Source organism: Mizuhopecten yessoensis, unplaced genomic scaffold, assembly GCF_002113885.1.
Source record: "Mizuhopecten yessoensis strain PY_sf001 unplaced genomic scaffold, ASM211388v2 scaffold9887, whole genome shotgun sequence".
NCBI classification, from domain to species: Eukaryota; Metazoa; Mollusca; class Bivalvia; order Pectinida; family Pectinidae; genus Mizuhopecten; species Mizuhopecten yessoensis.
The window spans coordinates 367,272-383,131 of record NW_018408272.1 but is presented as its reverse complement, the minus strand read 5'-3'; the positions used below and the strand labels follow the sequence as shown (position 1 = coordinate 383,131).

At 35.0% G+C, this 15,860-nt stretch overlaps 1 protein-coding gene across 1 annotated transcript in view; it reads left to right on the top strand.

Moving 5' to 3' along the window:
* The window catches only part of LOC110458970 (transcription factor RFX4-like), a 39,382-nt gene extending 23,528 nt beyond the window's left edge, over positions 1-15,854 (top strand). The window contains exons 7-18 of the mRNA XM_021510961.1: positions 629-706; positions 1,102-1,265; positions 3,717-3,817; positions 6,068-6,271; positions 8,312-8,406; positions 8,924-9,041; positions 10,134-10,253; positions 11,258-11,404; positions 11,940-12,054; positions 12,517-12,640; positions 13,214-13,350; positions 13,930-15,854. Coding sequence (XP_021366636.1) covers positions 629-706; positions 1,102-1,265; positions 3,717-3,817; positions 6,068-6,271; positions 8,312-8,406; positions 8,924-9,041; positions 10,134-10,253; positions 11,258-11,404; positions 11,940-12,054; positions 12,517-12,640; positions 13,214-13,350; positions 13,930-14,209 — 1,683 coding nt within the window. The 3' untranslated portion in view covers positions 14,210-15,854. The remainder of the gene's footprint in view (positions 1-628; positions 707-1,101; positions 1,266-3,716; positions 3,818-6,067; positions 6,272-8,311; positions 8,407-8,923; positions 9,042-10,133; positions 10,254-11,257; positions 11,405-11,939; positions 12,055-12,516; positions 12,641-13,213; positions 13,351-13,929) is intronic.
* The last annotated feature ends 6 nt before the right edge of the window (positions 15,855-15,860 follow it).

Here is a 15,860-nt window from a genome sequence, read left to right as displayed (position 1 = left end):
GGTGTTTACTTGACGTTACATGTGTTTACTTGACGTTACATGTGTTTACTTGACGTTACATGTGTTTACTTGTTGTTACAGATGTTTACTTGACGTTACATGTGTAACTTGACGTTACATGTGTTTACTTGACGTTACATTTGTTTACTTGACGTTACAGATGTTTACTTGATGTTACTGGTGTTTACTTGACGTTACATGTGTTTACTTGACGTTACATGTGTTTACTTGACGTTACATGTGTTTACTTGTTGTTACAGGTGTAACTTGACGTTACAGATGTTTACTTGACGCTACAGATGTTTACTTGACGTTACAGGTGTAACTTGACGTTACAGATGTTTACTTGATGTTACTGGTGTTTACTTGACGTTACATGTGTAACTTGACGTTACATGTGTAACTTGACGTTACATGTGTAACTTGACGTTACAGATGTTTACTTGATGTTACAAGTGTTTACTTGACGTTACATGTGTTGACTTGACGTTACATGTGTTGACTTGACGTTACATGTGTTTACTTGTTGTTACATGTGTTGACTTGTTGTTACAGATGTTTACTTGACATGTTTACTTGATGTTACAAGTGTTTACTTGACGTTACATGTGTTTAATTGATGTTACAGGTGTTTACGTTTATGATGATGTACAGAACTCACTGTCAGAGAATTCTGGACACGGTCATCAGAGCAAACTTTGACGAGGTCAGTTGCATTGTGTAACATACAGAAAGCAAACTGAAATCATGATTTGCTAAGCAGAGTACATAGTAAATACAATCTGCACATAGTGCATACAATCTGTTCATAGTAAATACAATATGTACATAGTACATACAATCTGTACATAGTAAATACAATCTGTACATAAAACATACAATCTGTACATAGTACATAGTATAATTTGTATCTAGTTAATACAATATATTCATATTATTTTCACATGATACAACAGCATTTAAAGTGTAACATCACTGTGGGCGAAAGATACACAGACATATTTTAATGTAATTTAATTTGATAAGACTCCATTTCTAATTTCATTTGCTTTATAAATATGTTTGATATATATAAAATATATTGTTTTAATTACTATTTAGGTGCAGAGTTTCTTGTTACACTTCTGGCAGGGTATGCCCGCACACATTGTCCCTATATTAGACTACAGAACTATCGTCCTCCTTGTCGGCGTGTGTGATTCTATCCTCTACAAAGCCATCGCTAACGTGCTGATGCCAACTGTGTTACAGGCTCTACCAGAAAGGTGAGGGACATCAGATAGGTGTACACAAGTTTGTTCGTGATGTAGATAATTCTGTTTTTTTTGGGTCAAATAAGCATAATCTTAAAACTAACTTTTCCAAGAATCACCGTGAGAATGTTAAGAAAAAAATATCATTTCACATACATTAAAGTTGTATTGCTGTTGTGTGTAGAGTGTTAACCACGTTTATACGGCTATAAACGTTCAGGTTAATTAGGGATAGTTTGTTTCGTAAGCACATTGTTTGTTTTAGTTTGGATTTCCAGCCTTTTATGACAATGCTTCCTTATGGCGATGGTTATTAATGCCTCATCTTGGTAACGAATATATCGCTAGACTGCTATCAATTAAAAACTATTATCGAAGTTTGCTGAAGAGAAATATACCAATTCATCTGTTGCAAGATCGTTCAATTTCGATAGAAGTAAACTGAAAGCCCAGCAATTTGAATTCAACATCCGCAACTAAAAATAGAGCATATTGTGTCCATTTGTGTTCATTTAGCTGTAGGGGTCAGAAGGTGCCATATATTCATGAAATACACGCAGGTATTGAAAGAGCGACCTTTAAAATCATAGAAATAGCAGACGAATAGAGCAGGCTTCTGTGTCACAAGCCAACCATGGGTTTAGTTTAAACTTTATTTTATTGATGTTAAATTACAATAGTACATGGTTATAAATACAGAAAAGGATCCAGAAACAAGTACATAGTACTTGTGTAAATCCGTCTCCTTATAGACATAACAGCAGCTATGGATCAGTACTGACAAAAAAAATAAAATATTATAATTCATATAAATAAATATAACTATATATAAAGTTAACATGTGCAGGGAAAAGAAAGAGAAAGGGTGCAAGGATTTATAGTGGGATTGGGATGATGTTTGATGGGGAAACGATGGGCATCAAAACTGCATTGAGAGAACAAACGCTGATTGCATGAATACAAACGATATTTGACAAAAGAACGCTGTGTCTGTACATGTTGTGAAAAGTGTATGTAGTATGTTATGAAAACAAATTAAAACTACAAATGCATGGGTTTAAACTTCCGTTACTAAAATGCACCTTTTTACTATATTACTCTCAATCCATTTTATAAGGGTGATGAGTTGTTGTGTTTAGCATGTATCAGAGACACTTTTGATAGTAAAATGTTTGTAATAGTTGGAAGTATATCGTTAATAACCCCCAAAATATATCGAAACTGCAGTGTTCTCATACAGATCAGTATTTCATTTTATGTCGTTAAGTAGCAACAAAACAGAAATTCGGCGTTTAAAGAAAATAGTTTAAATAAACGGGTTTTTAAGCTAAAATATTTGTTTTCATTGTAAGTGCCATACACAAGTGCCATTGAAATTGAAATGTTCGTTTTGATCTAGGCCAATATCTTTTCAAAACTATAATAAAACGTTATGTTAGTCACGTAATAATATTGCGGATTCGTTTCATGGCAAACATAAATATCAAATATGTTAAACGTCATGCTTTTTAATATGTTTTACATAATTCCAATAATCCGATAAGCTGTATTTAAATCACGCCAGTGTATCTAATATTACGTTTCCAATCGGACTGGAAAATACATGTGTATTACCCGACCTCATGGTTTTTCTCTAAGTACTCCGGTTTTCTCCCACGTTAGCACCCATCTGCGCGCTTCCAAACGGGCCATCACGAGGGATTTAGTTATGAGTTGGAAAAACTTGTTTCTTAATTGAAGTCAAGTTTAATAAAGCTTATCTTTTTTTATCTTCATTATTATCTAAATGTTCCCATAATTTAGAATTCGGAATTACGGAGAAGTAGTTGTAGACCTTTCTTTATAACCTGGTTTAGCTACACGTGTTGTCTCTAATTTCCCAGCATTGTTCGGGTATACACGTAGTTGTATACCGTAATCTGTAGTAATAAGTATATTTCGCACCATTGAGATAGTTGACGATATATTAAACGATCTGAATAATTCTTAAAACATTTAATTCCATTCGTCGTCTCGGGTACATAAACAATATCATAAAATGAATTTTTCGAAATGTGTTGTTTTTTTTAAATGACAGCTGTATGTAACATAACCTGCCTTAATTAAATTTTAGCCTGCTTTTTCTATGTGTGCGTGGTTTGTATGCTTCTGTTTTGTTGAAAAACTGTTTTATAGAAATGTTTTAAACCTTGCCGTTTGAAAATTTATTTTGAGTTGAGGGTGTTGATAGTGTTGCAGTAATCTGTACACAATACTGTTGTCGTCTTTGTTTGGTAAATAGATATGTTCGAAACTAATATCTATTTATGTCACAGTTTGCTTGCGGATAGATACATTATATTTTGTTCTGCATAGATATTTCTATACACTTTATAAAACCATATGCTATTAGGGTAACACGTGTTGTTTGAATTGCATGTTTATGATAATCTCAATTTCTGTCTCGCAAATTTTTCGTCACAGTTTGACGCAAGTGATTAGACGATTCGCCAAACAGTTGGATGAATGGCTACAAACGGCGCTAGACTCCTTACCACACGGTGTTCAAAAAATCAAATTCGATTGTGAGTAAAGTCCTGTTCCATAGAAAGTTTGTACAAATGATTTCCATTCACATTAGAAGACCAATAACTACCAACTAGCATGTTACCGTGTATTTGAGACTGTATTTTAATTTCTTTTTCATGTAGTGTTACAAACAAGTTTTTCTATATCAAAAGTAAATATGCTACTTTTCAATTTCAAAATCATTCCACATTATTTTTCTTTGAACTAACAACTTTTCAGCAAAAAATCCGCGACGTGCATAATCCTGGATTTAAAACGCATTGGATAGTCTATCCCAAACTTAATCCTGTTTGTGGTCATTGAAAAAGGAATAATACTCGCAGCATGTTCCCTTTTCTGTGACCTTTCTTAAATTTAGGAAAAACTTTTAAATAAAAATGAGGCATACATGTTGACAAAATTACAGATTAGTTCACCTATTATGTACTGTTGTTATATAATGGTCACAGGAGAGCGACACAATTACCGAAGTTTTTCGATTTGGCAACACGTGCAGAATCTGTATTTCTGATTATGATCACAATGTCGACATAAGGACCCAAGGCAGAGAAGTCAATTCAAGTTTCTTAATCAGGAAACATACTGTTATAAATGTTGATAAGTGATAAACTCAGCTGTTTTCTCCGCTGATGAGAGAATATAGTTTTAGTGTTCACAATATAACTATGTTTATCCAGCAACACTGACAATGGTTGGTCCACTACCAAGCTAGTCTATTTGATTCAGAATGACCGCAGTAATAAGGCCGTTGTACACTCCTATTCACTTTGCTGGTAACGAATGTATTCAGTTTAACAAGACTCGACTATCTTATGAAAATGACTACATTGTGTTGATATCAGGCTGTAATGCAATTTTACGTATCATAGACAAAACTATATAGCTATTCATCGCGCATTTATTCGTTTCTGTCGAGACCCCAACTAACATGCTAATTTGCATTTGTCGACATTCGGAATCACCACTTACTTGCATAAGTGAAAACCCGGAATAATTCATTAACTTTGACATGTACATTTGGTCGAATCACTGAATCTTCCATTAGTTAATCAAAGCACAAAATCAACACTTAAATTGCGTATAAGACAACTCCCCGATTCACTCATAAATATCTCCAGCTAAGACTGTTTGCCCAATAATATTCATCATTTAACACACTGAATAACCCTTTAACTTGAAGAGGTCAAAACCCGAATCACATATTAGCTTGGTGGCATAGCAACCGTGAGTTACACAACGACGTGATGAGGCTGGAGCCTTCAGTCACACCAGAACTTTTCACAACAAACATACGTACATGTATATGTGTATGTGTGCGTGTTTGGTAAAATATACAACCACAGCTGTAGTCCTTGTTCTGGCCCGGGTTTAAACAGACAACTGTTTATCGTATTTATCAATATACGGGTATGTCTTTGTCGGTAGGGATTGGCCCGACCACTCAGACTACTCATAAATCGCATAGGTAACCATGTAAATAAAAATGAATGTATATTACTATCATTGACAAATATTGAATATCAAAATTAACAATATTGATTAAACTCATCACCAGCACTTGACACAAAAGTGAAAGGGGAAGAGAATGAAAAAGTATGTACTGTTAGAGAGTAAGAATGTGGTTTATTACTGTTAGTGAGAAAGAGATTTGAATGAAGTATACGAGTTAAGAGTGGATAATTGATGTAATTAAATAAGAATCGCATAGCTTGGAAAGTCAATCATGAAACAAAAACAAAACAAATACAACGCAATAATAGAAATATATACTATATGTATATATATCAAAAGTACGATGATGGAATGGCTCGGTGCTAAGCACCAAATATTTCAGAAAGAAAAATAAGAATTGAATATGTTGATATGCATGCTAAATAACAATCGCACGTATACTCACTTACTAATTTTTCCAAGGAAGCTTCATTTATATACATGTGTATATGTAGATAAAATAATGTAAAAGTCACAATCTACTAGAAGTATTAATAAACGTGTTATGCTTTCTACAAAACAACCATATGCTTGGCAAATTGTGCCAATACTGAGTACTGAAAAAAACCCACCAGCTGTAGTCCGTTTTCTGATCTGGTTTAAACAGACAACTGTATATCGTATATTTTTATAAAATCTTTGCAAACTTCATGGAACTGAATTTGTATTGAACTGTATGATGTATTTGCATTCGTTAATATGTCAAAACAGTTCAGTTACTGTAGCATTCGATCATATATCATTGAATTTTGTAGTAGCGAGGCGGTTTGCACAAGTGTTGCGTCGTCAGACGTCCTTGAACCACTTGTGTCAAGCGGCCAGGACCGTTATACACAGTGCAGAAATCACGTCACAGATGCTGGATGATTGGCTCAACGTTGATCTTAACAGTATCATCAAACAGACATTGTACACCATGGATAACTACAGTGAAAAGGAACACCAGATTATCGTTAATTGTACGTATCTACCTAAACTGGCAACCAGCCCCTAAGTTTTTATGAAGAATTTTTCGACTGCATTTTACTACTACATTGTAGCTTATCTCCCCCTATTTTAGAACTCGGACATCCTAGTGATCAAAATTATTAGAGTTAAATTGTTTTCTTAATTATTTAATATTCTAGAGACGGTAGCCAGTCTAGTATTTACCAAAACTAGGGACTAGATTTTAAGCAAAACCAGCGGAAATATCAGATTTCCGTTTTGCTAGTGAAATTACACATTTCATTAGGGTAGAGTGCGTGGTCTATCATGGAGAGTTTTCTTTCACAGACGAGATTTAAGGTAGACCAATACATTTAAATTACAAATTACGTTATCTTTGTTATAAAATGTTGGAGATATATAGTATTAAGTGAAAAAATCGCATTATTTTTTCATTAACATGCATTTAAGGATGTACACCTCTGAGAAGTCAAAAATTTCCTGTATTAAACTTTTTTTCTTATATGGATTTTTGGAAAAAAGAGTTATTGGCATAGTAGAAAATGCAAAAAAAAAATATGTCGGTGTGTTCGTTTTTGTGCTATGATCGGTCAAAGATACCAATTTAACACAACATGTGATTTTAGGTGATTGTTTTGGTTTTGACCATTTGCGGAACAAATTCATACAATTTCTTTCAAGTGTGTTATCAGATATGTATGAATGTTTGTAGAATTGATAAAAATATTATTTTCTTTTACATTTTGGAAGTAAAATTTCTTAATCTTATTCTTTTAACTCAGAAAGTCGATTTTAGTTACCCCTACACCCTATTTTTTAATGAAAAAATACTCATTTTTTTACCATTTTTTGCAGATTAAACGCTTGATATAAAAAGTTCTGGTATTAAACTTTTTTTAATATTTAATGAATTAAAAGAAAATGTGTTTCTCTTTCTAAAACATCCATAAAAATGGGGGGTCGGTGTGCTTCTTTTTTTGTGCCATTATCATTTGTGTTATTTTTTACCTTTTTCGGGGTCAAAAATCAAAAGTGCTTCAATTACACTAAATATGTAAAAAAAATAATGCATAATTTTCCAGTTTGTTGCATATTATTTTTATCATATTAAACATTATTAAGTTGTACAGCAAAATTGAACCTGCTATAAATAAAAATGGCGACACCATGACAACTTAAGTGATCAATCTAGTGTCAAAAAAGGTGAATCTTTTGCCTTTTTTGAAGCCCAAGAAATACACATTAATACTCATTTTCAAAATGGCCGCCGAATTGGTATTTTTTTTAAATTCTTGTAAAAAAAGTTCTACAAACAACAGACATCTAGTTTTTTGACATATTTTTCAGATGCGTGTTTGCTAATAAACTTGATCATAATTTGTGAAATATTACAAAAACCCGTTACACCAGATCAAAACGAGACTTGAACGTGATTGAAACCTCAGAAGAGTACAACCTTAAAGGGAGAGACAAGGCGGTGTTCTTCTCTTGATACAACCATGCTTTGATGTGTTCTTCCTCTGAACATTCATTGAATGGATAAATTGATGATTTGGTAGTCAATTTCGGGCTGTCAACTCATATATATATCCTTTTTACGAATTTTCATACAGTTTGTAAGCTTAGCACAAAATACCGTTATGTTTTGCTATAATATTTTTTCTACTTCTTGGAAAAACATATTCAGATATATACACAAAAATAAAGAATAATCAGACCATTATGGCTAGTTATTCGTAAACGATACTCATATCGGCGGAGAATATTGTAAAAGTATATTTTTTTGCGGTTTGGATATGTTCGCGTTTTTCGCGTCGAGTAAATTATTGCGAAAAGTGCCACACGTGAAAATATATGTTTCGAGATTTTATAGTTTATTAATGAAGAGAATAGATAGATTTCATGTGTTCGCACCGCGATCAGTTTAAATAGTCAAAACGTGAACATTTCTACACGCAAAAAAAATCTACTTTTACAGTGTATTAATTTTGTTGAACGATATTTAATTAAAGTAAGAATTCAGAGACACTTTATCGTTGACATGATTCCAGTATGTACAGAGTACGAGAAGTTGATGGAGGAACAGGCGCCTTTGGAGTCGTTTGTTGAATGGTTGGATAATATGGTTGATCGTTGTGTAGTCAAGGTAAACATACTCACTTATCACATTCATACATTCAATTTTTATCAGTTAATGGTCTGTTTTTGAGGTGGATATGCTGTTTTATGTATATTAACCAACCACCACTGATAACAAGTACTGTATGTGTATAAACATGCCATGCCTTTCTAACGTATAATAACATATTAGTGATAGTTTAACGTTATATATTTGCATATGATATGTGAAAGTGCACAAATACAAATGTTCTATTTAGTTAATACAGCGTAGAATATACTCAAAATTAGATTTGATTAATTGCAGAATATGTATCGCATATAAAATAAGGTTTGCTATTTAAAAGTACGTAAATGACTTCAGATCATGTCCATGTTACGTATACGAGTGCTTGAGTTTTATCGCATACTAATGTGACAGTGTCTTTGAAGTACCTCCAAACACTCCAACCAAACACTATAATACTAATTGAAGTAAAAAGACTATAGTAATTGAAATAATATTCATATATATTTTATGGATATCTGATTATGTATGCACACAGCCCAGCCGTAGGAAGCCGGGATCCCTCAGACAGATCGCCCGCCAGTTCCTGTTGATGTGGTCCTGTTTCGGTACTAGAGTCATACGTGATATGACTCTCCACAGTGCTCCTAGCTTTGGTATGCGTCTCCTGTATTTAGTCTTCTTTTTGTAACTCTTGTTCTTTTCTGGAAAAACTTGGTTGCGGAAAAATAATTCCGGGAATTTTGAGTTCATCTTGTTGCATCTAAGATTTTTACTTTCTTTTCGGTTTTTGATAATAATGAAAATATAAATAATAATAATAATATACAACATTTGATATAGCGCCCTTTCTAGCTAACATAAGACACTCTAAAGCGCTTTACAGTACATAGATATACAATTAATAAAATTAGGATATACATTTTTTGAGGAATTCGCAGGAGCTGCCTTATCATGCGCTAACTTCTAGTCATGTGACACCTGGCTAATATCTCCCTATGTGTGTATGCCTGCGTGTGTGCTGGAGATGTATTGTGTTCTGTTTGTAGTGGGACCGTGCTTCCAACGGCATCTTTTATAGTGCCATCTCACTTGAATGCTACATTACAGATACCGCAACCAAATTATACTCCACCCGGGTTGTTTGGGCAGGAGAAAAATACTTACTCTGATATTCCATACGTGCGACGACTTCGGGGATCGAACCCGGCCGCCTGCGTGGAAGGCCAAAGTGTTAACCACTCAACCAATCCGCCCATATAACCGATACACGGTTTATCTTAACGTGCCATTCAGCGTTATATGATCATTGTTACAACCAAGTCTAGTAATGCTGATGGCATAACTAACGGAACTCGATTGTGCAAGATTTCGTACATATTTATTCCAGATACAGCACGGTAAATTTAAATATCAAAGCTTTGCTTCATTCACAAACAATGAACGTATTAAACGTGTCGCAACGGTTCAAGACCGACCGGCCCTTTTGTAAGCTATAAAGTAAATCTTTGATATGAAATAATTCCAAACTGATGAATCTTATTGAAGGTAAATTTGGATTGCTATAGATTAGAATATGTAATCTTTCTTTCATTGTATTTATACTTTTCTTTGAAAAAGCTCTACTGATACACAAGTATCCACCTTCAATTACTGTACCATACACACCACCGACCTACACAGTGATCACGACGTGAAGTGTCATGTATTGTATATACGATATTAATTATTTATGCTTTGTTTTGTAGGGTCATTTCATCTCATGCATCTTATGTTCGACGATTACGTCCTGTATCTCGTGGAGAACCTACACAGCCAGGAAAGGGCTAACGACTATCTGAAAATTATCAAAGGGGAGGCGTCACCAGGTAAGATCGTACCATGACAATATATGCTGAATACATAATTCCTTAGTATATCTCGTTTGCATCTTCGGCTTTGATGAGACTTGCAAATCATTACTTAATATCGGGTTGAAATCTTCTGTTCATCCCTGAAACAAAATAGCTGATCACAATTACAGCCGCGAAGACATATGTAAGTAGAAGCTGGTCTTTATTTAGTTTGTCACACATTTATGTTTCGATCTAATTAAGTAAGTTATAGTTCCATGAGTGTGGAAAAATAGATTAATAATATAAAAAAATTACAAAGATATATCTTTTTCTAATCACTTAAGTGATAAAAAGATATGTTCTGTCGTCATTTTTCTTATTTAATATTCCCCACCTCTTCTGTTCATCTATCCCGACCCATCCTCGTGAGTACTAATACACACTATGTTTCATTACACATTACAGAAATGTTTAAAATCAGTATGTTCCTAAAGCTCAGATTGTGTAGTTTGAGGCAGCTCCGAAATATTCTCTTGTTGACGAAATGAGCCGATTGTAGCGAGTTTAGATAATTTCAAATCACTATATTAATTTCTTGACATGCATGTATATGCATACAAAACCGACAGCCAAGCTAAGTGATTAAGGTGACTGATACAAAATCTTTACTACTGCAATTGTGTGACCGTGTAGCCATTTGTGTGAGCGATTTGTATCTGTTGATTCTCGATTTGTATCTGTTGATTCTCGATTTGTATCTGTTGATTCTGAGTGTTTACTGTCAAGAGCATGGTTGATACATTGTACATTGTACCTGAAGATGCTGACGACTCAACTGAAACAGACAAGTGTGGCACCATCCTACTTACCAGATAATGTCTTGTGTAGGAAAATACACTTTGGTATGGCATGTTGATAGTTATTAACAAACAGGTATTTTTAATGTTAAAATATAATTCCTTCCAAATCATTTTGCAATTTTCTTATTACATCGATATACAATATTGAACGAAATATCGTTTATCATTTCTACGTAGATTTCGTGGATGAAATCATTTTGCCAGACTCCAGCATCATCAAGGACAGTATCCTTCCCGGGGGTAGGTCTGCATTCACGCCAACATTTCCCGGGGGTCACGCGGATGCCCGGGACTCTGTCATCACAAACACGAGGGACATCATGAGTACGTATCCGGGGAATATCTTTACGTAGAATTATTACATACTTACTGATAAATACGGGTTTTTTGTATATGCGATACGACACAATTTCTCTAACCCATATCAGCCCTCGCCGTATCACACCCCAAAACCCGTATCAGCCCCCGCCGTATCACACCCCAAAACCCGTATCAGCCCGCAAAACCCGTATCACACCCCTTTTGGATTTTTTTTCGTTTTTCAATATTTCAAAAAGAAAATTAAATCATAAGATAGTAGTTTTTATTAGTAAATATGTAATAAACAGAATAAAACACGCCTTTTTCCATATCACACCCAGTATCAACACTCGAACAATATCAGCCCTCGTGCCTTCGGCCCTTGGGCTGATATTGCAGTCTCGGGTTGATACTGGGTGTGATATGGAAAAAGGCGTGTTTTATTCTCTATATATCGTTGATATCTTATTGACTTTTACGTATCAGCTTGGACTTGATCATAAGGAGCTAAGGAGACTGAAATGATATTCATTTGATTATGTTTTTTTCGCATTTACAGATTGTCACAATAGACCGAGCTTGGCGGATTCACATACAGCGGTAAGCTGTGAGACACCGTCTAATGATTTTGATCGCCCGCCTGACTTAGGCCTACAGACGGGATTCTCATTACAGTAAGTCCTTATGAAATTCATACACATTAGATTCTTTTTTTTTCAGTTTCAGTTGGAAAAAATAAACTTGGTTCACATTACAGTAGGTAAATACAAAACTGAGTGACATTTCAGGAGGTAAACAGAAACTTGATTCACATTGTATATTTAGAATGGATTCACATAGGTTAAACAGAAAGTTATTGAAAATTAAAGAATGTTGGAGTAAATATGAACTTGTTTCAAATGGTAAAACTATATATTTATCCACAATCAATTTTGCTGATATTCAGTGGATTATTACAAAATCCTCGTATAATCTTGGTACGATATATTTAATAATAATTATGATGCGTCAACTAAAGAAATGTTAAACTCCTCCCTCATGAATTATTTATGAAAAACATAAAACTCATTTCTAAAATCATTTGTAATATGATTTTGATGTATAATCCTAAACTATTCCGTTATTTTTTTCCACAGGAATAGCAGTGCTCAATGTAACACATACGTCCCACCGTTCATACATCAGTCCATAACTAACACAGCCATACACCCAGCTCAGGAGGACGTCACTAACTTTGGGTTCAACCCACGACACATCCAAGTATATAAGAGTTATATAATATGTATATTTTCCGTGGTATTTTCGCAAAAATTTACGCTAACGATCAATATTGGCGTGTCAGTACAGGGTAGAATTGGACTCAATCCGTAAAGAGCTAATTTCCTACCAGTTTAGGTATTATTCCTGTATAACTTGCCGAAAGTGTCTGCTACATCATAATTATAACACAGTTACACCTTTTCTGATGATTTGTGTTCATTTTTTTAATCTTCTATAAGATAAACCTATAACTTCTGCTTAATTTAGAAGTGTGTCGGTGCTGAAATGAAAATGTCAACCTCCTTGAAATTACGAGATCTTACCGATATTTTTGGAGTAAAATTCCTCAGGTTTGGTTTATCTTTAAGGTCCTTATTTTTATTTAAATTTCCGCTTCTACAACACGTGTTCATATTTCCAACAAACCAATATTGAATTTGATATTTTCACAAATCTACTTGATCATTTACATTCATTTTAAGTGCTGTAAAAGCAGTACGTTGATCCTTTTGAACATTTCTTCTTTACAAAAGTTGTTTTTAAACACGAATTAGATCATTTACTTATTTGCAGGTGTCCATTCCCTCTCTGCATGCAAGTCAAAGCCAGGGTCTGACCCCCGTGTCCACCTGTGATGGTCAGCGGTTCACCAACACAATGGACTGGAATGCTCAGATAACCCACATCGCACAGATCGACATTCCGCGCATGTATGTACATAATGTGAAAAAGGACACGCTTATAATCTAGACGATAATGATATATCAGTTCTAGTTACCAATAAGCTCTCTTTTATAGCATTATTGACTTCTCCACATCTACTTTAGTTTAATTATACTTTAGCAACTTCTCCTTTGAGTTATGACACAGTTTACGATTAGCCCGAGTTTCCTCTGTCCCAGACTTAAGACATTCTGTCAAAATGTCCTATTCTGGTGTCTGGGCCAGAGGAAACTCGGGCTAGGTTTACGATCTTCATGTACATACTTTACTCATTATTAATTTCAACTGACTAGCACTACTCTAGATCTCCTTAAAATTCTTACAATTCAAGTCTTTTACGCACCTTTCCTTCCGTTTCAACAGTGGTTTGGATTTTTACTCTTTTGTCCCCCAGCATCACCAACAAGTCATATGACAAAACAGCAATATTGTGCTTTACGATTATTTTCCTTCGTTTGCATTCTATACCCATAACCATTTATGAGGTGTTCACCTGTGTTTTGTCTTGCGATTGATGACTTTTATAACCATTTCCGGTTTGATCGTAAGTCAACTTTTGTCCACAGATCTGACCAGACAACCATCCCTCAGCAGCCACAGACACGACCTCACACAGACCATCAGTCATACCTGTACTATGACAACACACAGAACAGCACCAGGAGTTATCCCCCTTTCTCAAATGACATTCAGTTCTCTGCTCCAGGGGGTTTGCATGTTGAGAATTCCGGAATGATGAATTCTTCGGGGAAACGACCAATCGAAGATCATGTTACAAAGTCATATAAAAGACAGACCAGAGATCCCTTTTCCCTGCAACCTCAGCTGGAGGAAGGGTTCATCTGAAGGATAAATAACGACCACAAGAACATTTATCTAATTCAGATCTATTCATATTAATAAAGATATTTTAAATTTGTGAATTCAAAAGATTTGAGGCGCTTTTTCCTTTTGCAGTTGAGTCTGAGAATAATTTTTATTGAGTTACAATAAGTTAATGACACATTAGGTCAAGTGTTCAATTTATTTTTATTTGAGTGCTTGAAGATAGACATGTGTGTGTAATTTTACGTGGCAAACATACATGTCGAACCCAGAAACTGCACATTGAAGTGGGAACTTCAACTGAGGAATCAATAATCAAACACTTTACAGAAACTATATCCAACAATTTTCAAAATGCAATGAGAATGGATTAAATTCAGAATTATTATAATTTGCCATAGTGCAATGTAATTAAATCACTGGACTTGTCAACTTATTGTAACTAAATTGCCAAGGAGCAATGCGATTAAATTAGTTAATTTGTATACTTATTGTAACTTAATTACCAAGCAGCAACCTAATTAAAGCACTTGTTATTGGTAACGTTCGGGCGGTCAACCATCCAACTACTGACCACGCTTGATGTTGCTGAACTAATGAGCGGGTCCCTGGGTTATACACATCACTGGAAAAGCTAGCTTGCCAGTAAGGCAGTATTTTCCCCTCGTGAACCTTAGCTGTTACACTATTCCCCCCTCCGAGAAGTCTCGTTCTGAGACTTGGCCTGGGGAATCCTGTAGGTCCTCTCTGTGTATCAATGCACCTTCCCTAACCACCAGGAACTGGCCTTACATGATCACATAATCCCACCGCTGCCACCAAATGCAACGTGCGGGCAGTCACCCATCCAACTACTGACCACTCTCTACGTTGCTGAACTAGTGAGTGAGTCCCAGGGTTATACCGCATCATTGGAAAAGCTAGCTTGCCAGTAAGGCAGTATTTTCCCCTCATATACCTTACCTGTTACAACTGTCACCACGGAGCAATTTAATTCAAGCTCTGGACTTATAAACTTGTTGTAACTGAGTTGACGTGAAGCAATGTAATTTACGCACTTGACTTGTGGACCAATTGTAACTATATTGCACTGGGCATGTTAACTTATTGAAACTTTGAATAGTTAAAGATTTAATAAAACTAAGCACTGGAAATGTAACTTTTATGCAACTAACTTGCCAAATAGCAATGCAAATAAAGCACCTGTCTCGTAAACTTATTGTAACTTATTTGAAATAGTGTAATGTAGTTAAATGACTCGATTAGGAGACTTAGTGTTACTAAATTGTCGTGTATTTATCTGACTTGTACATGCAAACAGTAAAACTTATTGTAACCAAATAACAAAAGGGCAATGTATCTAAATCACTTATAAACTTAATGTAACTAAGCTTCCAAGGAGCAATGAAAATAAAGAGCTGTATTTGTAAACTTATTGTTACTGACATGCCTAGGATAATTACTGACATGCCTAGGAGAGTTACTGACACGCCTAGGAGAGTTACTGACATGCCTAGGAGAGTTACTGACATGCCTAGGAGAGAGTTACTGACATGCCTTGGAGAGTTACTGACATGCCTAGGAGATAGTTACTGACATGCCTAGGAGAGTTACTGACACGCCTAGGAGAGATACTGACATGCCTAGGAGAGTTACTGACATGCCTAGGAGA